The sequence below is a fragment of the Pyrgilauda ruficollis genome, unplaced genomic scaffold (assembly GCF_017590135.1).
Source record: "Pyrgilauda ruficollis isolate IOZ18807 unplaced genomic scaffold, ASM1759013v1 scaffold7, whole genome shotgun sequence".
Taxonomy (NCBI): Eukaryota; Metazoa; Chordata; class Aves; order Passeriformes; family Passeridae; genus Pyrgilauda; species Pyrgilauda ruficollis.
This window is the reverse complement of record NW_024528821.1, coordinates 2,762,773-2,785,731: the sequence shown is the minus strand read 5'-3', so window position 1 is coordinate 2,785,731 and position 22,959 is coordinate 2,762,773. Positions and strand designations below refer to the sequence as shown.

Here is a 22,959-nt window from a genome sequence, read left to right as displayed (position 1 = left end):
GTATGAAATCTACTGTTCTCTATATATACAGGCACGGGTAAGAAAATGTGAAAAAGCAATGTTAGCCATGTCTAGAAAAGTGCTGGAATAAACTTTGGTGATATTCTGAGACTTTTAATTAAACTCTTAACAAAAAAATTTAGTAGAAAATCAAGGCTGTAGCCAGAAGTATGTATTTTCCTTATGTGTACTAAACCAGGAATATTAAAAATAGAGGAAAAAAAATCCCTGCCTTAAGGCATGGGAAGCCTGGAGGGCTGTGAAAGGAGCTATAAACCGGTAATGACCACTGCACAACGCATTTCTGCAGTGCTGAGTGAGCCATCTGTAACCTGGGGAAGCTGCCTCTGCAAGCACACAGCCAGCTGCACTGACAACCAGATATGAATTTGCCTCTTACCAATTACTATTAATGGTCTGTTGACTCAAAAGCTCAGTAACTCATAAATAGCCTCATTAACAACTTGATAGCTGATTTTTATTAGGCAAAACACTGAAGCCCAAAGTCAAGAGGAAATACAAGCTGGTGCTGAGAGGGAATACACAGTGAGGAAGGAGATAACAGCAAGAACCAAACAGAAGATAAAGGAAATGGATATCTTGGCTGTGTTGTGCTTCTACATATTCACTATCAGATAATGGCATTATTAAAAGCTCAATGTTTTTGGAATAATGAAAGTGTGGTAAAATCTTTAGAAGTATTTCAATAATTCTGCTCCTCAAAAATCTATCATTCTAAAATGGCACAAGTGAACCCCAAAAGCAGCCTAAAAATAGACACTTGTGCTGCTTTTTTTTAAACTATATTCAAAACATAAAGGCAGGTTAATGGAAAAGCAGCACTCCAACTCTTCTGGAACACACATAACCTTATAAAGAAAACATGGATTTCAAAAGTCTTCAGGATGTGCAGAGGAAGCTGGAAACGGGGGCAAGCAGGACCACTGACCAGTTAAGACCTGCACAGAGTGGGGTTTGGAAGCTGCTACCAACTAAAAGCTTTGTCCCCCTGCAAGAGCAATTTAAGTATTTAAACATTGTTGGAATACAAAGCTTCCTACACCAACAGTTCAAATAGCAGTGTTAAAATGACAGTTCCTGAAAGGAGCACTGTTTAATTTGCATATGAACTGTGCATTTGGAACAACACACCTGATGAAGCACATTTACATCTCAAAGTCTACAACTGTGCAGTGAACTCCAGAATCTTCAGGAACTGACAGAAAGGTAAAATCTGGAGTTTATTAAATTTCAGGGAAAACAGGCACTATTTGTTGTGGCAAATGCAGCTACAAGGACTGAGCTCAAGGAATTGCAGAGCAACCGGGAAGTAAACTCACACCCCCTCATTTAAATACTCATTCTCCTAATACCTTGGTACTACACCATTTCTAAATTAATTCTCTAAGTTTTCTACAAAACACCTTGAACTTTTCAATTATAGACACTAAGCTGCAAACAGAGTCTTTAAGACAGCCAAAGTCTGCAGTTAGACTAATATCTGATAAAATGTGTATAACAGAAATATAACAATTTAGAGAGGTATGAAAAATGCCACTATGGAAAAAACTCTGTGTTGATTTTTCTTAGTTCAACTTTAAACCTGCCTACAGGCCTGATATTGTTGTAAAAGAATTTATTCTGGAATAAGAGGGCAGCATAGTTTATGACAACAATCTACCTAAAAACTCATTAAAGTCTTTTCTCTTGGAGTGACATGCATTATCAGCAAAGATTAATCTGATGAGTCTTTAGGTGAGCTCCATTTTTAAAAATGCAATAACAGAGGGCTTTGTTGTCATCTGATGAAAATCAATTAGAGTAGGTAAGGCCACAAGGAAAACTAACATCACTCATCACCAGCCCCCCGGCAGCTGAAATGATTTGTCTTCCAAGCTTGGGTGATCAGGAGCTGCAGTAATATCACGGGGAAATTAATTTAGTTTCTATATTCTAGACCCACTTTCCTTGTTCTGGAGGACCTATACACAAATTACTTTTAATCAAGGTTGATGTGTTATTAATACCAAGGAGGATCTCAGAAGAATCATTTTTTTTTCAATTGACTTGAGACATTTTTCACCTGTGTTTTGTGTATGAACAGAAGGTTCCTGGTGGCACCTTACCGTCCCGAGGCTCTGTCCAGCACCAGGCAGCGCACGGCGTGACGGAGGCAGTAGATCCCCCCAAACACAGCACACAGCCTGCAACAGGGAAACAAAGGTTATTAGTGCAGCTCTGCTAATTGCAGTCAGTGTGAGTGGTCAGCAAGGCAAAGCTCTGAGGTGTTTGTAACGCTGAGTTACTGAGAGAAGCAAGATGTGGAGCTGGTGGAGTCCAGAGGAGGTCACTGAGTTATCCCAGGGTTGGAGCCAGGCTGGCAGAGCTGGGGGTGCTCACCTGGAGAGGAGAAGGCTCCAGGCAGAGCTCAGAGCTCCTGCCAGGGCCTAAAGGGGCTCCAGGAGAGTAGGAGAGGGACTGGGGACAAGGGGAACAGCCTTAAACTGAAGGAGTGTAGGTTTAGAGTGGATATATGGAAGATATCCTTCCCTGTGAGGGTGGGCAGGCCCTGGCACAGGCTGTCCAGAGAAGCTGTGCCTGCCCCTGGATCCCTGCATGTGTCCAAGGGCAGGATGGACTGGGCTTGGAACACCCTGGGATAGTGGAAGGTGTCCTTGCCCATGGACACTGGATGAGCTTTAAGGCCTCTTCCAATCCAAACCAGTCTCTGATTCTGTGATTTTGAAATGAAAGCATTTTTATATCTCTTCACAGATGACAAACTTGAAGACTTTCACTTTGCAAAGCTTACTTCCAAAAATAGCATTATTTTGTCATTCTAATGTCAGATGAGGCAGCTCAAAGACAGCCAGTCCCACAACCCCTTGTGACCTGCAGGACTGGGGCAGCCCAAGGAGCAGTCAGCACCACCAAGTACCATGGGACACCTGGAATAACCAGCTCCCTAAAAACATCCCTGCTCCTGACGGAAAACCAGAGATACATCCCAAAAATCCCAGCCTTGGCTGTTTGGAGGTTGTTGAAGATGCCACAAAGGTTAAACATCCACTGAACAACTGACAGAACCTAGAGCTATGGGTTTATCTCTAATGCTGCAATCCACGGCATCCTGCCTGACACAGCAATCAGCATCTTTCAAACCAGCTCAGAGGAGTTGATTTCATATCTTGCATATAAGAATAGCACTATTAACTTAACTAGAACTGGATTCCTTAGTTAAAAACATTAATTACAGTTTTCCTTCAACCACAGCCAGAGGTTTTGATATATGCACTTTATTTTTCCAGCGTGCTTTGAAAGAACTTTGCTGCTTGGCTGCACAAAAATGTGAATTATTTCTTTCCAAGAGTAACCTGCTATCCAGGGGATGAGGGCATGACCAGTTTTCATAGGCCAGCAGAAAACTTCTCTTTGAAAATGAAAATGGAAAGGAATTTTGATTGTGTTGCTAAACAATCACAAACAGCCCAAACACCCATTAGAACAGCCTAGCATGAAAAATGACACAGTTAGGAAGGACTCGCCAAAATTATTTAAATACAGAAACTGAAATATTAAACTAAATGGCACCCCAATAATTTATGACAAAATAAAATCATTGTGCTGGCATTACTTTCATACAATGGGCTATTCAAGATGATTTGACTGCACTTGAAGTACAAGGCAACTCTTTGATACCATTAACCCTAAATGACAGACATTTAAACTGATATTACTCTAATTAACTGGCGACTGCCTCCACCAATAATTCAAGTTTTGCTGAAAGATAGCAACAACACTGTACTCGGCTTCAACTCTGCCCCGCTGACATCAAATCATATTACAGCTGAATTAACAGTTGTGAAAATTTTTGGCCTGGTAGCCCTCCATCATACACAGCCTTTAAATGCCATTTCAGTCCCCATCAAGGCAGAAATCAGCAGTTGCAATTTTTAATACAGCTGTGAAACAATAGGACATATTAAAAGCTGCATTTTTGACAGCATATTCGCAGTGATTTATGAGTTTGTATATAATTTGATTATTCTATTAATTTTACTGATTACTGATTCAGCTAATACAGTGAAGGTCACTTACAAAATAAATCTTCATTACATTTCACAGAAAGTAACTGCCTCCAACTAGTTGTTTTCTTTAATTAAACACTAATGTAACAAGAGAGAAAATAGGCTTCAGGGTTGCTGCATCTGTTGATACAAGAGGAGTTTACTGCTTTGATGTAATGCTCTGTGATATTAATTGAACAAAAATAGAATGTCTCTCCATTTGACATCTCGATTTCCTGCACTGAGATACCACAAAAACACTCACGTTACAGACTTAGCCTTAGTTCACTCTGAAAGAATTTTTAAAACTGTAATAAATAATTTTACACCAAAATCTAGTTTTTGTTTCTAGCATGTAATTTGTCTTCCGCTTTCTAAAATGCATGTCGTGATTAATTTAAAAACGGACTATTTTTTAACTGTGCAACTTTTCTATAGTAAAAACTATTTGCTTCTCTCCTTAAAGCTGAATACTCCATGTACAGCACTGCAAGCTTTGGAGAAAGATCAAAGCAAAACATGGCAAGTGCTGAGATAATGAATTGTCCTCTTTCAGTTTATTTTTATGCACAGAGCAAGCTGTGACCTGGTTCTTATGTTAAATTCTGTTTCCTGAAAGGCCCCCAGAACATCAGCCTTTCCTCCAATGTTGCTGGGTTCCAAAAACATTAACAAGTAGAGACGAGACAAATCAAATAAATAAAATAGCTACAGCTACAAAAAATGATGGTTAACCTTCCCAACCAAGGGTTTTCATACCAAAGTCAAAAATTGGTGTGTGCATCCACCTGGCTAACACCAAAAACTCACCCCCACCTTCCCTCCCAATAAAAAAAAAGTACCAAAAAACTAATAAAGAAAATAATCAATGTCATCCTGAACTGTCCTGGCATTTGGAGAGCTATGGAAAGGAAAATATGTGACAGAAATGCTTAAGGAAGCAGATGAAGAGTCAAATATTTTGACTTTTTCCTGCAGGCGGTGTTCATTATTCCTGTGAAATTTAAAAAGGTCCTGTAAGATTAGAGAGCAGCCTATGCTCTAAATCCATCAGCAACATGACAATTCTAAACCAATCACAAAGTTCCCGCACTTACCCACCAGCACTCAGTTCACTCACAAAGAGTACTTTGAGCCTGTAGCCCATGGTAAGATGATTTCTTTCCACAGATCTCCTTTCCTTCTGGAAAACCAGACTGTGGCTGGGAAATGCTGCAGGAAGAGGAGCTGGAATGGCAGTGCTGGAGTACCAAATTTAACTTTAAAACTAAGAACTTGCTCCTTTTGGTTGCATGGAATTTGGACTGTATATACAGAAATATCCATTCACATCCTGTGAAATGTTCTAGTGGTGAATGCAGTACCTGCCAGTAAAACAGACAAGATAAAAACTGGTGTGCTTGGTTTGGTTTAGAGCACAAAGCTCTAGCCACTTATCATGACCCCAAACAGACCCTCTGTGCACTTCTCTCTGTAATTACAAAATAGGGGTAATTTAAGTCTATTTCATCAGAGTCTGGCAAGGGTTGGTATTTATTGTTCATGGATTCTGAATGACCACACTGCACTGAAGTACAACTATTTCAGCAGTTTTAACATTTGAGTTCCTATTATGTGATGTACAAGTTTTGGGGTTTGGGAAGTCACTGCTGCCTTTCACAGGCCCAAGATTCCAATTCCATTTCCCAAATTTAAATATTAGAAGATAATGCAATAATAATCTTAATTCATCATATATTTCTATGTTTCTATACTTTGGCCTTGCTTTGTGCCAGTGTAGATTTCTTAGGGTGTTTCTAAACCTGAGGAAATTCTTTTGACAGAAATAAGAACATGTTTAATCTGTCTTTTCATTTAAACTAGTAATTTAAGTAAGTGCAATACCAACAGCTTACTGCTGATAAAAGTGCCATGTTACTGATAACCCTTGTCACAATATAAAATTGCTGTTTCTTAAAATTAACCACATTATCAACCTAAAATTTTCAAGGATATTGCAATTAACACTACTTCTTAGTGAATCAAGGTTAAGAGTCATTCTCTGGGATTCTAAACTCAAGAAACAGATGATTTCTATGAAGATGAGGTGAGAAACCATCAGGCAATGTGTTTAAGTGGCCTAGAAATTTTGGTTAAAGCACTGTGACAACTGTAAGAAATTGCCACAGAGCTGGAGAGGGAAAAAAGAAAAAGGAAATAGAAGGGTCCAGTTGTTTCTGTGCTGTGTGAGGGCAGGGAAGTGCAGAGGCATTCAAGGCTCCTCTCTGGGGAGGTGGAAGGACCTGGCTCTAAACCCCATGGACCTTGCTGGAGAAGCAGCTGCTCCTCACCCAAGGTCATTCAGCTGCAATTACACAACAGCTCTGCCCTCCCAGAGAAGCTGGGGAGAGCAGGACTGCAGGGCAAGGCACAAAACCCAGGCACTACAAGCAGTCACTAAACATTAGCTCATCTATAAAACCCATTTCTGTGTTCTCTGCCTCCAGAAAAGACACAAAAATTCCAGTTCTCTTAACCCTCAATGAAATTCAAAGGCTATTTTACTAATTCTGTCATGTTTAGGAAGCTACCTTTTTCTGTCTCCTGGCGTAATGAAAAAGGACTCTGCTAAATGCAATTTGCCTCCTCATCTCAGACTTGCTCCAGTGATAAACAATCCTGTCATTTCCACAGCTCTCCTGATAATGCTGCAAATACTCACATGTCTGAGTGAGAATTCTCAGGAAGACCCTGTAAGGCACAATCTGCACATCCCCACACATCCAGGGAGGAATTTCCTTGCCAAGGGACTGGTAAGAGGTAATACCAAATAATACATTAAGACGTATTTCCTTCCTATTAGCACCATTACCCCAATTATTAAACCCTGAAACAGCATCTCACAATAGCATTTGTATTTTGTGCTTTTAGGTTCCAAATATGTTTTTAAAATGAACCAAGATGATCAAGAATGAGAGTAGGACAATGTAAGTCTGACCCCTCAATACAGTTTCTTGACTGAAAACTTTTCCATGCCTAGTTAGGGATGGGAAATCAATACACTTTGACAGCACCCACATGATTCAGAGCATGCCATGTGATAGATTCTAATGGCTGAAGGCCTTCACCAGGTACAAACCCCTGCAGAACACAATTTCTAGTCAGAAATAACAAGGAGCAGAACAGCTCTCAAGTTTGCATGTAATTTTTTAAACAAAGAATTGACAAACACTCAGAAGATAAAATCTAAAATGGGAAGGTATTCTCCAAGTTTTATCCATTTAATGCATTTTACAACAAAGGTTATTTCCAAATTAAAAGTCTTTTCCTGTCAAATTCTGAGAAATACTGTGGGCAAGGACACAAAAGCATTCCACAGCTGTATTAACGACAAGGCTCACTGATCTGTGAATAACCTGAAAAAAATGAAGATTATTGAGTTACTTTACCAATCTATCCATCCATCACTAGTGAACAGGTCTCAGAATGATGGATTATCTCACTTCCCTCATGTTTATCCCAAGAACGAGTTTCTCCTTAGAGGGAAAAACAAACAACTGATCCTACAAACAATCCTGCTAACTCTACTTGCCCATTTTGCATTCATCTGTCAACAAACTGAGAAGAAATATATCAAGTTTGTCTTTAAAGGCTAAACTACATTTGAAGTTTTATTATTTCCCTGCAATGCAAGTGAAAACAATTAAGAGAAAAGCAGCACTGCAGCTACTTGTACTATTCAGTATTTTAGTACAACCCAAGGAATAAGTTGTCAGTAATTCCAATTACATTTTCTGGTCCAAAGAAATTGAATAATTAAAAGTGATGAGAGATAGAGAAATATGAAAATTAGGTATTTTGAAATGGAGGACTGAACTCATATCCCACTATGTTTTTTACATCACCTGTGATTGTTTCACAAGTGCTGACACTCAAATCTGTCACACCTGATTGTCACCAGGAATTAACATTGTTTGAATGTCTCATTAATACACTAAATCATACAATTTACACACAGAAAGTTCTGCATGTTGCTAACATGCAGAGACATGATACTCATGTATAGATTTAGCTGAAAAACATGGTGTGCCCAATTTTTAAAAAATTATTGCAGTCAGGTTTCCTGAAGTCCAGTCTTGATTTCAGACCACTAAAACCTTTCTAGATTGTAATAGGGACATAATTGGAAATTTCAAAGGACCTGAGACTACCCCAAAGCTCTGACATCTGTAGCAGATAATAGTGCACATGTAAAGGTAAAACTGATTATTCATTTTTAAATATATACAGGAACCCTCGGAATCAATCACACTATCCATCTTATCTCTGGCCTCTTAATCTTCCTGTAAATATGGGCACTGAAAGAGATGGAACTGTCTCAATCAGATCTTTCCTCCATCACTAAATTACTGCTGTCACTGTCACAGAGACAGAAATTACAATTTCAGCCAGAATCTGTAGGAACTGCCACAAAGGGTGACGCTGCCCACCAAACGCACAATGGGAAAGCTCAAAGTCTGTTTATGGGAAATGCACATCATTAACCAACTACCCATAACAGTCAGGGACTCTCCAACTCTGGCAAAGCAGCCGAGGATATTCCAGCACCTATTGCCATCTGTCAGTTTTTGGATAACTCTTAACAAAGACTCACGAGACACAACGTGTCTCTGTAGAACCTTTGTGGCGTGACACAGTGACAGTCACCAATTCTCTTTAAAAGTTCACGTGGGAAAAAACTACTGCTTCTCAGAAAGTCAATTCCATCTGCATGTTCATATTTGCATGAGTCCAGAGGAAAGAATCTGAAACCAAACTGAAGGGAAACTTTTGCCTGCTCTGCCCCAAATTCACTGTGCTCACAAAGCAAACACAGTAGCAGATGTAAAGGCTTGTTTGGGTTTTCCTCAGGAATGAGATATTATTATATTCACTTGTACTTAACATCAGACTATTGCTACATCGTCAGGAAGGAAGAGTCAGAAGAGTTTTGTAACAAGAAGGAAGCAAAGGAAGCAGTTAAGGGCCAGTAAAGTTTTGCTGCTTGTCAGCTCAGGAGAGCAGGAGGCTCCCAATGACCTTCCTTGTTCCACGACTCCAATTTATGGAGACAGAAACCTCCCATCTGTACCTCACCATATTGGGATGTACATTACAGTGATATAAAAGTTTAATTTTCTCTCCTAAACCATGCCTGCTTAAACCAATAAAGAAGGAAGAGCGCTTCTGCTCACTCGAGTGTCGTCAGCAGTTCCAAAAGGTTGTGGTGTTTATGCAGGATTCATTTGGGATGCAAGGATGTGACTTACAAATGTCTTTGACTCATTCCCATCAATATGCATGTGTGCCATTTATAACAGTAGCCTTGATGAGAACACACAGTGTAACTGGCTGCAAGAAACGCTTAAGAGGTTTACATTAAAGCAGAATATAGAACAGTGGTTAGAAATCACAGGCCAGGTGACACCTTCCTCTGATAAGCTGGTGATAAAAGCTGTAGGCTGTGATCTATAGGCTCTGGCGTTGCCTCTTTACTCCACAGCCCCAGCAGCATTCTTCAGATATGGCTCACTTTGAGTAAGACACAATCCTCAGGGCAGAACACCTTTAAAAACTGTGATTAATCTCAAAAAATATTATTGTTGCCTCCTAAATTGTTCACTTAAAAATAAAAGAATTTTAAAAAAGGTTTTGTATTAGAATGTTTGCAATACAAACCTTTTAGAAGTATAATTACTTTCTGGTTTGACAGATTAATTTGCTTCATCTATTAAAATAACCTCTTTGTTGTAGAACTTATACATTTTAGCAAAAAACCCCTCTAAAATGCAGCAATCAGTGATCTGAAATAGAAAGTTCAGGCCATCTGAAGAGCTCCTGTCATCACAGAATGATTTTCTGATAAGAATATTTATAATACTTCTAGACACCTCTACTGCTAACTCTTGAAATATACTGCTGTTACAGATCAGAAAACTGCATGTGCTGGTTATTAAATTAAAAAAAAAAAATTAAGGCAAAGGGATTTTGAGAATGCAAGAAAAACTACATGAATAAGAATCTACAGAGGAAAAAAAGCAAACAAAATTTTAATTTTAATTATTGAATTTACTTTTTTCCCCCAGGTATTTGAAGCCAAGGAATGTTGAACTGCCAAAATTGTACTACTTCAATGGCTCTGATAACATTCTGATTTATTAACCTGCTGGTCACATACAGATACCTGGCCCCACATGAAATCCTATAAAGACACAAAGACATCCATAAAATCCAGAAACACAAGTTCTGTTGCATGACTGTACACAGAGTAGTTACCCAACCCCAATTCTTGTTCACAAATTATCTGTCCAATCACCTAATTACGTAGGTGTGCACTGTAAATCACCATACAAATACAGCTCAAGGAGCAGATGAAAGGCTACTGACAAAAGATGGTAGCAAATAACAATTCTATTCAATGTAGCACAATTATTCCAGAATGTTTCTATCAACATATAACTGCATCCATCCCATACACAGCCCAGGAGGATCAAGCTGCTAAGGCCATTCTTCTGGCAGTAATTTAAGGACTGTTCTGGAGAAGAGAAATGGAATCTATCACAGAGACAAACAGGAATACCCAACAACCTGCTCTAAACCAGAATTTCATAGTAGCACACATGTAAAAAGCAGAACTTGTCCAGCACCAAACAAAGCAGGTAAAACCCTGCACTGCTATTTAAGGGACTGATGTACAAATATATCACTCAGACAAACTGGCCTCACCAAGCAAAGCTGCTTTTTTTAAACAGAGCTAGTGTTTACTTCAGACCTACAGGTTACCACATTAAACCCACAGTGAGCAGATGGAAAGGCTGCTTGCCAGCAAAAGCAAAGATGAAAAAAAACCCCTCAGCCTTTTAAAAGGCAGTTGAACTGTTGGAAACAACTGAAATGAAAACCACCCACCCCCTGCACACGGGTCCTTGATGGTCCCCAAAAGCACCAGCTCCATGCCAGAACCACGGGCCAGGGACACCTCAGGAGCCAGGGCAAGGACTGCACTGCCACTGCCACACCGAAGTGGATCTTGGTTTATTCCTGGAATCAACTGGGCTTTTTTGTTTTACTTGCTTTCTAAGGCTCAAGGAGTGGAGAACATATGGCTGCTGTTTGGGATGTCAGAATGTAGCAGTGGCTCAGTGAAACAGAGCTGCATGTGATCTCCTCTGCTGCTCAGTTCATAGGAGCTGGAACCTTGCAGTCTAGAGAGAGCTACAAAATAATGCCATGATTTCACACCCATTGCCCTGTTTGTATAGAAGTCTGTGACATAGAAAAGTTTGTTTTAAATGTGATTGTAAACTGGACACATGACATCATTTTCCTCTTTCAGAACAATCCAGTTCATTATTAAATATCTGTGAATGGCAGATGCGCTCTCAGCAAATTAGCAACACAAAATTACAACATGGACCTTCCTGCAGCTTCAGGGAAGACCCACATATAAATTTTTTCAACCTATCCAAATGCACAAATGTCCCTTTTGGACACATATCCCTGAGTCTCCTCTGTCAGATTTAAAAAGGGACAGCTACATAGGGGTTAAATTATGGCTTTTTCATTTCCTAGCACTTATTAACTTACAGCAGCCACCACAGCCAGCAGCTACTACAAGCTGCATTTGTAATACAATGAAAAATGTTGCAAAGCATTATCCTAGTGAATGATACCTCTTACATTACAAGGGTTTCCTTTTTGGGATGTGTCTGGGTAAGTGAGGCTTACCTGCAGAAGCACTGTGGGATCTCTCCTTGCCCATACAGAGGGAACAAAAACGGGGTGTTGCCATAGCGGCCAAGGCACTGCAGGAATTTTTTTGTTGCCTGAAGACCTTCCAGAGTGCTGCTCTCAGTCTCTGACACCATTGCAATGGAGTGAAGGATGAAGTGCTGCAAGCTGGGGGTCAGCTTCCGTGTCTGGAGGAACTGAGCAAACGTGCTGTTCTCGTGGTCTGAGGGAAAAGCACACCAGGCACTGAGCACACTCTCACATCTGCATTGTCTCCTGGGCTTCAGCTCAAACAAGTGCTGTTGGATTCCAGTTAACAAAAGCAAGTGAGTTTTTCAACAAACACCTTGCTGAAAACGGATCATCCATGCCAATGGAAGTTAGAAGAACTACTCCCAGAAAGTGAGTTATCTCAGAAGACAGAAATAGCACTCCATTAAAATATTTCAAAATATCACAAACCCACTTTATAGGTCTCCAACGGCATCACCTATTCATTCTGTTAGACTTGATCTAACTCCATTTCCCAATCCTGAGAAAAAAGTGAGAAACTGTGGGCAAAAATCCATTGAAGTGCCTTGGAATACTGTTTCCTGTAAATTATCCAAAATATTACCCCAGATTACACCCACTCCAGAACAGAACTGCTGTATCCACACTGCCAGTGCTAGACTGGCTATTTATGCTCAGAGAGGCCCCTCTGACCCACACAGTGCCACAATCCAGAGATGAGAAGGTGCAATATTTATTTCAATTGGATGACTTGCTGGCAACAAACAAATGTGGATGAGACAGAGAGCAGAAAGGGATCAAGGACTCCATCTTCCCTTGAAAATAATATTATTGCTGGCACACTTTGAAATTCAAAGAAACACAAATCTTCTGGGAGAAGTTTAAAGCATGCTGGCATTGATACATCTCTGAAAAGCTTTAGTCATCTTCATAACTGAAAGATTTTTTTGCCAGGAAAAGATTGTATTTAAGCAATAGCATACTTCCATACTATTCAGAGATCTGCTCTTATTTCAGTCCTGGATAAATTCTTAACTAGTTCAGAAACACTTCCATCAATGCAGAGCCCAGTATTATCAAGCTATATATTCTGTTCAAGATTCAACCACTGCTTTACTACAAATGTATCTTACTGCTCTTTGTACAGCCATGCACAATGACATAAAATGACAGGTTTTTTTTTTTGTTTTATCATTCTAAAAAAAAAATCTCAAGTTTTCCTCACTTCAAACTTCTTATATAATTCCATATTTTACAGAAAAAAAGCTTTAAAAAATTCTTCACGCTCATGAACTCTTCCTATTAAAAGTCTGCCTTCCCACGAATGCAATGATCTCATCAAGAGCAATTTTAAATTTCTGAAGTTTTTACATTAGCCTAATCGGACTCAAAATATTCTCAATTACTTCTCAGGCTATTTTAAAAGGTAGGAACAGAATCTGTTTAACTGTCTCTGGAAGTAAAATAAATCTAATGTTATTTAGGTACATGAATCAATGGATTCATTTAAAATTGATGTGGCATCTCCTTTTTTTTACTTAATAAATTTTCTAAATACCACCAATATCCTCACTCTGAGCACCTCTATTTCTTCCAGAAGCAGCAAACTGAGATCACCTGTAATCAATAAACCACTTCAGCCTAATGAGTTTTTCCCCCTTCAGGATTTTCTGGAGTTCATTAGACTCTCCTTTCCTTAATCTTACCAGATCTTGATACTGACTGTTTTTCTCCTGCATATATTTAATAATTTTCTCTTATGTTTGCGCTCCTCTTTCCTCACTATTTCTTTTTGACAGATTTCTTTCTCTTTTTCTTAGTTTACTTTTAGACTCGAAGAACTGAGGACACCACTTCATTCTTTGTACCCTGAGAGCACAAACCCAAAGCACCTTCCTCCTGTTGAGCTGATTTCCCTCTTTGACCTGACGCTCGTTATTCTTCACACATTATAGCTCAAATCTATTCTGATTTCCTCTCATCTAAATAAGCCAACACTTGATAAAAGCACTTTGAACTTGCCCTTTACAACTAAAGAGCATTAAATTACATTTACTTTCATAGTTTAAAAAATTCCATTTTCTCAATTTCTGATTTGTTGTAATGCATTGTAAAGATTTATGCAGTAATCAAAAAAACCAGACAGAAAATTCAGATACATCACATTACTTTAAAAAAATACCTGGGGGAAGGGAGGAAAACACTTAAAAATGACAAAAAGCATTCTGCAACCTTGCTGTAATATATAATTTTGCTGTTAAAGAAAAATGTAAATAATAAATGATGTGGGAACTAGAAGAGCAAGTGCTTAAGTAGAAGAATTTAACACTGAAGTGAAAAGGTCACAAAAAGGTCAAAGGCATACTTTAAAAATGAATCTGTAAAAATAAACCACGTGAAAACACAGGAGAGCTCTCAGAATTGTGCCTCCCTTGAGGAACTCCTTGGAAAGGAGTGTGCCTTGCTCAGTGAGACACTACCTTGGTATTCCTCAGGGTGCTGTTCATAGTCCAAACAAAATGTCAGAAATTTCATAAGCATTCTCTTCTCCACCATGGTGAGCTGTCTGCTGTTGAAGACATCTGCTCTAGAACAAGGCACCTGCAAAGTATTTTTTTAATAATTTCAGATTCTTTCCACACTCTGAATATAAAAGCATCAAGCAACAGCAGACTGATTAAATAACAAATACTTCAAATTATTGTTTCCAATTAGTTTTCTTATATATTTATTTCCCCTATTTTCTATTGTAACCAAAGTTACACATTTTCCACAATAAGATTATTCAAAAATCATTTATTTCCCTTCAATTTCACCTGCATCTCTAACTGCAGAGATAATCACAAGACTTTGTATAACTGTGCCAATATCTCCTGTACCATTATGACACTGACTTCTCTCATATGTAACATAAAGACAAATCAAGTCTATGTCAGAATCTTAAAACCTAAAATCTTTGAATCTTTAAGAATTAACTGCCAGTCAGTCATGGCCTAAACATTTAGCCTGAGGTAAAGATTTATGTCAGTATGCTGGACAACCTTATTTTAGTTTGGTTCGATTTTATTTTCATATTTCTATATAACACATACAAACATCTTTTCTTCCAAAAATTAACTTAAAATCATAACTAAGGAAAAAACAACAGCTTCTTGTCACAAAATTCTCAAAAAACCAATTTCTTGACTTTCAGAAGAGGAGATGAAACACATGCAGCACATTATTTTCTGGTACCTGTTCTACTTTCCCTTCGCGGAAGGCGAGAACTCGCGTGGCGTTTTTGAACTCAGCGTATCTGCTCACGTTGGACTTAATGAGGAGGTCAATTAACAGCCCCCGGGAGTAAAGCAACTGCATGGGGAGGAGAAAGGAAGTGGTGGGTGAAGAGGATCAGTGAAGCACCCAACAAAATCCTCACCAGCTGCTCCCTAAATCACCTGAACCAAGAGGCACCTTTTCCACAGTAAATTCCATGACTCCCAAGCTAAGGTTTTGTCATATATAATTTAATCATCTTTCTAGAAGCTACAAATATATGATGAAATGCATATGAAAGACGAGAAATGTAACAATGAACTGAAAATGTTTGTCTGTATTGAAAAGTCTCATGGTCCTGAGGAACAGACTTTGCAAGATCACACAGGAACTTTCTGGATAAAGGTTTCCTGGGACACCAACGAGGACACTACAAGGAAACCGATGTTCCCCTGCCAGGGAAACCCCAGCACAAATTCCTGGCCTTGCCCTGGACCACTCTTGTGTCTGAATTTCTGGGATTTGCTGCAATTAACACCATGTCCACAGTGGGACAGCCAGAGTATAAAAAGAATACAAAATGGCATTATCTGCTTAACCACCACCCACTGACTGCTGTTCAAGATGTCACTGCAAGGATGCTTGGACATGGGATCCACATTTGGAACTGCAAGTCTGCCACAATGATTTCGCAGTATCTTCACAAAGAATTGAATCAATTATTGAAGAGAGTTTCTTTTTCAGTTTCCAGAGGTTTGAAAAATCTTTTTAGGCACGATACATAAAGTGAAGCTATCACCTTAGAAAAAACTTCCCTGTGCTGCAAAGCACATTTTTTATCTTTTTAAAAAGATAAAAAATCTGCCTGCAGATTGCTCTTTTTTGTTTAAAAATGCAAGTTTTTAATGGTACTATTTAAAAAGAGAGATTTTGCTGGTACTACCTAAGTGCTGTATTTCATGACATTTATTTCAAGGCAATATTTCTGAGCTGTGATTTTGATCTCTTTGGTTATAAAACACTTAAGGTCACATATTAAATAACTCATGTTTGTTTTAGTGGTAGCAATTCTTACTTCTCAAGAGTGGCTATTTTGCCTCAAAGGCGCTGTCTCAATGTGAAGGGTTTTAAAACAAATGTCAGCATTTTAAGCAAAATAAATGTACTTAAACAAAAAAAGTCATTCAGTTCCTACCTTAGAAACTAAATCAATATTAAACCTTCTGCCTTCTCTAACAATTTGAGAATAGGTGACTTTCTTTGGTTCTTGGGCAGCATTTTCAGAGGGTGCAGTTTCCACCTTGGCCGGCTGCGGAGCAGAGTCGCCTGCAGCCGTGCTGGGAGCAGCTCCGCTGCCAGGGGCTGCTCCTGCGCCATCCCCGGCAGCTGCCCTGGCTGCCTCAGAGCTCGGGGCCTGCTCTGCCTCTGGGCTCTGTGGCTCCTCTCCGGGGCTCTCCACTGCTGGATTCTCTTTCTCCAACCCTGGGGAATCTCCCTCTGCTGCTGGACTCTCCTGTGATCCCAGAGGAATCCCCTCTGCTGCTGGATTCTCCTTCTCCGGCGCTGGAGACTCCCCCTGGGCAGCAGGGGCTCCAAACACAGGCAGCTTTGGCAGTGCACCAGCTTCTTCAACACCTTCAGCTGAATCCTGACTGGTTAAAAACACAGAGGGGAAAACGAGGGGGGAAAAGTCTTTCTGAAGAGTCTTAAAAACTTGTTTGAAGTTTTGAGTCAGTGCCAGAGCAGAAACCTCAAGCATTTCTAGGAAAAGCATTAGAATTTCTTTATCCTGACCCATTCAGGTATTCCACCCACTAACAAACTCTGGTTCTTTGGCTGCAAAACTATAATTCAAGAGACTATTTTTACTGAGGAGAAAAAGCACCAACAAAAATTTGAATTTTTACTTTACACATACTCAAAAGATAGAAGGATCTCAAAATGAAAATCAAGGCCTTCATGGTGAAACAATACACAGCTACATAAACAACAGAAATTGACTATTTTGAAATAAAAACAGTAACTTGATCAGGTGTTCCCTACAGACTAAAATCCATGAAATTGAAAAGCAAATATGTATTAAGGTCATTAAGCTGAGATACCATTCTGAAGAAAACAGACAAGCTTTACACAACCAAGCTGCTCTGCAGCCATGATCCCAGCAGGGCCACTGAGAACCAGACCACTTGGACCCAAAGCTTCAGCAAAACTTTCAAATTCCTGTTTCAACTCTGCCCTTGCATTCTAATCAGTTGTTCAAGCAGCAATGCTGTTACACAAGCGCTCCAAATCCATGCACAGGGGATGAAGGCAGCCAGTCACAGGAGGGACATTCCCACGTAACATTTGCTCTGCACAGTTCATTTCCTTTCCACAACATTTCTTTAAAATTCTCCTTATAAAGCAGCCCTCCACTTTTAATCTCATCTCCTTGTTTTATGTTGAACTTCAGTGACACCTCCCTTAGAAAGCAGGACTTTTGAACTTGGGTTTAGTTTATACTACCACTGAGATGAATCAAATCAGTGTCATTGTAAGTGAAAGGAGTTCAGCAATAATTCCAAACTATCTTCTTATCTTTATACCACAAGCCATTAATGCACTGAGTAAACAATTTAATCTTGCCTGAAAACTAATGAACTATGATTTTAAAGGTGACCTGCAAACACAGAGTATTAACAGGATGGTTAAAATTCCCAGAACATCAAGGAATTACTCAGCATCAACACCAAAATTCTCCCTCACACACCTGCAAGCCTTGCAGATGGAAGCAGGAGCAGGATTTCTCTTCAAAAAGGAACAAAAACCTGGTATCCTTTAAAAATTGTTCCTCATTTATGAACTCATGGAGCTCAGGAAAAGTTTGGAAGTGATCTCCCAGCTTGGGCACAGTCACCAGGAAGCACTTAACTCATGACTGGGGTAAAATATTGCCCTGGGAAATACAGGAACTGCTACAAGGAAGCACTAATGAGAGAAGGCTGTTTCTGTACATTAATTATGTCTTTCAGCTTCAGATTGCCAGCATTAAGTAACTATAAAATATCAAAGAGAGATAAGCACTTTGTCAAATGTTGTTCAAAAAAGTAATCTCTGCTACAAATAAAAATGAAAGTCAATTAAATTTTGGGGTTCTATTTAGATTTTGGGGTTTTTTTAGGATTTTGGAACACAGTGCTTGTGAAAACTGCAAAAGCTCTTGCCAGTAATTCAGTAACTAAGAATGAAGCTTTTATTTAACTCATCCTAAACCTTTATAACACAACATTTCAGAATAAGGTTCTTTCTAACTTCTCCCACTCTCAATGAACAGTTCATCTCATTTTAAACATACTTAATTATTACTTTTTAAAATCAAAACAAACTTGGATTCATAATACACTGAATTTTTCTATATCACTCTGAAAAGCAGTAACAGAAATATTTACATATTTTAAATCTACATTCATTTCCCATTTAAGAATAGGTAAATCTCCATGATTTACAGCTCCACACTTTTCATAATGAGAGCCTAAAAACTGTATATAATCTAAATTCATTACATCCTTCCTATAGGACCAAATACCCCTGAATAATGTAAGAACTGTCTATAAAAATGACTCAAATTGAACTTCTGTACAGACAATTCTTCTCCTAATTCAGAAAAAAATAATACATCTGCAGACAAATTGTTGTGTAAATTTAGAATATTATCTTCCACCATTCATCAATTAATGGTACTAACAAAGGAATATCTTAAAATGAATGTGTCTTATTAATGCCTTGTAACAGCAACCCCTTCAGATAGGTCAAATGAAAAATTGCCAACCAGCTGGTTAATTTATTCAGCACAGGTGTTCACTATTTATTTTTCAGCCATTTGCCTTTTTTCAATCCAGCTTGCTGTAGACACAGTATTCTTTCCCTTTGATGGATGCACTTTGTTCTAAGGCCATTCATTTCAGATTTGCACTGTGTATATTATACTGCTACCCAGCTGTTTATTCTTTCAAAATAAATGTTTAATGGTTACTTCATAGGAGTTACAAAAGTTAAGCAAAAACAACAGAACCTAGGCAGAACATATAAATTGTCAGAAACACAGTAATTGACTCTCAGAAAGTTTGAGGTTCTTTTGGAGAACTTTTTCTTTGCCAGGTTTATTAATCTTATCCTTGGGGGAAATGTTTTTTTTTGGTTTTTTTTTGGTGATGACCAAGACAGACACTGTACTGAGCTAAGATGAATGCTTAAAAGCTTAGTTTCACCCAAGTAAAATCTCACTTCTAAGTGTGAAATCTCAGTGCCAGGGGACTCATTTGGGAGCCAGCTATCAGTCAAAAATTATACACAAAGTTAAAAGACTACGAAACCTTTCCATCTGACTTAATCCTGGTCCTGAACATTATTTATTATGACAACAAGATGACAATTACAATATCCAAGTGCTATTGCTTTAAAATAAGCAATACATTTTATCTACAATCCAGCCAAGCACTGTTACTGTGCAGCACTGAACCTTGGAAGAGTCTCAGTCTGTGACCTTCAGACTGTATTTATGTAATTCACACCTTTTTTCCCCTACTTATGATGTTTACAGAAAGAAATCTGTATTTCTCTATGAGTATGTGTCAGCATTTCATTTAGCTACCTATGGTATTTTCTAAGGGATTGAAGGTTAAATTTACAGAACTATCTCAAATAATTTTCTCTCAGGAATTCTGGAGAATGTTCAGTTCAGTACAAAATCCAGAAGGTAAAAAATAATAAATAAATAAATACACAGTTCAGTTAGTAAAATTTATATTCCGTGGACTTAACTTCAGTAAGTTAAATTCATTGCATATAAAAAAGACAAAGGGCAAATATTACTTTATCATTTTACCACAAGAAAGTATTTCATAGTTACAGTACCATTGTCCATTTTTGTTGCTGTTCTTTTGTATGTGGCTCATTTTACATATATTTGGGGGTTTAACTTTTGACTATGGGAACAGGAGCTTTTAGGGAAATTAAAAATGGAAAAATTTAAGTGACGGCAGTGCACAACTGCCTACTACTACCAATATCTGAAGACTTCTGTTTTCTGCTCAGAAGTAAATCACAAACTCACAAAGTTGGCCAACAAATTACACTGCACCCAGAGAGGTCATTTAGGAAGGATCAGGTTGTTTCAGTGAATTGATTTCAACAAAGCACAAGGACATGAGAACATTTCAGAGGCCAGGGTAGCTTTTTCAGACAATGTGTAAAATGGCAGCATGGTGCAACCGTTAAAACCAAAAGCCAACGTGATAATCTACCCCGGGCATACAAAATTGCTCATGAATTTCTACTTTTCTACTTACTCTCCAAAACAGAAATCTTCTACATGTTGAATAGTTTTATCCTTGCTGCTAAGAGGAATTGCTTCTTCATCCTCAAGGATCAGTTTTCTCCAGTCCTCACATTCATCACTGAGATCTGTCTTTTGCTTAAAAGAACAAGTATAAAATTACATATTGTACTGGGCAAGCTGTTCTTGAACTATAAATCTCTCTAGACACAAATAATATGTACCATCTAACAATACAAGGAAAAACAAAAACCCTGTTAACTGTCCTAATGTTTTTTTTCTATTTATGTTTTTTGAGTCAAAACAGTTAGAGCTGGTTACTTTATTACACCATGCCAACATTTGTACTACAGTACTTGCTCTATTAATCTGAAATACAGTGTTAAATGAAATAAAGGCTTTAGTAGAGAGTTGAATATAACTTGGACTACAATCTCCTAAAAGACAGGTTTGCCACCAGTCAGGGTAGTTCCAGATTCTGTGACAAAACTCTTTGAATGGAGACCATATGGAAAAACCTGGTGACAGGGGGGATTGTATTCATCTGTGCACACAGGAATCTCTAAATCACACAACAGAACGTATAGAATATGAAACTCTGGCACTGAACAAGTGCCCTGATTATGCCAGGAGGCAGCACAGTGTAAAGAGCAGGCCTGAGACTGAGCTGAGGAACTTCCATCTTCTACGGCCCACCAGGCTCCGAGCATTTCCGTAAATAACGGAGCAGCCATTTGCTAATTCAGCTCCAGTGCTCCATCTCCTGAATAAATATCCTCCCTGGAAAACTTCTAGTGGACTGCCATGAATCAGATAAACTTTGGTCATTGAAAAATACACTATCAGCATTCATCTTTTTGTCCTGGTTACAGGACATTTCAGTGGAAGGATCCAGCACCCACTTCTCTGCCTCTAAGGAAGAATCAGGTGAATACAAATGAGACAAAAGGGTTGAAACATCAGAGAGTGGAAAATAATCAAAGAAGAAATGGAAAAGACCAGATTATCACAAAGCAACTGAAACAATGGTGTAGTTGCTTCTCTTTAAGCTGAAGAACCCAGAAGCGTGGCTGAGCACCAGGCTGGTCTCAATCAGACTGACAAGGCAGGCACATCAGAGCCTCAGCCTGCCAGGCCAGATGGGTGAGGCTCAACCAGCAAAGCTGGGAACTACAAACCTCTTTGATCTGTCAAATTACCAAAGAGCAAAAGCAGGGAGGTGATTTGTCTTGAAATAAATCATGCAAACAACAGAGATTCAATGGCAAGGCAGCCTAAAAGAAACAATTTGGGAAATTTTTACCTGATTGTCTTTAATCCAGGACAATAATCCTGAAAAACTAAAGCTGGCCCAGTTTCCACCATAGTAATTTCTCCTGTGAAGAAAAAAACAAAAGGAAAACCTGTTGGACAGGTAAAACAACTTTCCCAGATTTAAAGAAAAAAAAAACAACCAAGTCTGATACATTCAAAACATTTTACATGGCAAGATTTTTCAGATGCAGAATAGATAAAAATTACTATTTTGCAACTCTTAATGAAAGGCAAAATTTATAATTACCTCCTTGCATGCATCTCTGATCAAACACACTACAGTCCAAAATCAAATTATTTGCAGAGTCAATGGATAATGCTGAGAACAACACATGGGATGGTGTGAAGAAAAGGAAAATAGAGGTAATACAGCTTTTTGGCCAAGACTGGCTCTCTTATCCATTATGTCAAATACAGAAAAGTGCAGTTTATTGTTTATCTACTGCTTACACAACATATTTTGCCTATTACAGACTGTGAAGATGCTCTGGCAAAACACTTATTGAACTGCATGTACTGCAGGTGGAGCCAAAGGAACTGATTTGTACAAAGTGAACATCCCTCCCTGAGCACTTCCCAATTTCTATTTACCACCTTCTTGCTTGAAAAAGATTATTTACTGCTTTTATATCACAGAAAATTAATAGTTCTGCTGTTGATCAAAGAAAGTCTCTGCTCTCTCTTTAAAATTTCTCTACCAATATTTCTCTAAACACCTGTTGGATTAGTTGGCTTTTGTTGTCATGCATAGCACATCTTAAATACTTATCAACTCTGAGAAGAAAAATAATAGAGCAATTACACTTTAAAAAGTCACCAGTTCTTGCAAAATTAAAGTTATTTCAGGATTTTACTCTGTTTTCTGGCAATGTGTACTGGCACTTCAGAAGCCTCAAAGATACCAAAAATACCCTCCTGAACAGATAGCTATAGGGAGGAAGATAGGGTTTGCATTTTAAAGAATAATGTGAAGGCTGTTAAATCAATCTTATCATAACCTCCTCCACTTTTAAATTGTAGAGATCAGTGTGATACCAGTGAAAAGCTAAATTCAGGTTAGATTCTCCTGACTAGATTTACGATGGGCTGCTTTTGACAGGGCTTATCTGCACTGACAAAGACTTGAGGAATGTCAGCCCTGCTCAGCACCAGGGGCTGCTGCTCCGGACCTGGCTGCTTACTTAGCATGTGAAGGACAGATGTCTGCTGAGCACTGCCTAATTGCTCCTGACTACAAACTGACCTAAA

General features: G+C 38.7%; 1 protein-coding gene across 1 annotated transcript in view; it reads right to left on the bottom strand.

Annotated features, from left to right (window-relative positions):
* CHM (CHM Rab escort protein) overlaps positions 1-22,959 on the bottom strand; it is a 52,210-nt gene that overhangs the window by 15,747 nt on the left and 13,504 nt on the right. Inside the window, exons 3-9 of the mRNA XM_041485206.1 lie at positions 21,701-21,773; positions 20,411-20,535; positions 16,279-16,735; positions 15,063-15,179; positions 14,309-14,429; positions 11,814-12,039; positions 2,127-2,204 (exon numbers count right to left, since the gene is read on the bottom strand). Coding sequence (XP_041341140.1) covers positions 2,127-2,204; positions 11,814-12,039; positions 14,309-14,429; positions 15,063-15,179; positions 16,279-16,735; positions 20,411-20,535; positions 21,701-21,773 — 1,197 coding nt within the window. The remainder of the gene's footprint in view (positions 1-2,126; positions 2,205-11,813; positions 12,040-14,308; positions 14,430-15,062; positions 15,180-16,278; positions 16,736-20,410; positions 20,536-21,700; positions 21,774-22,959) is intronic.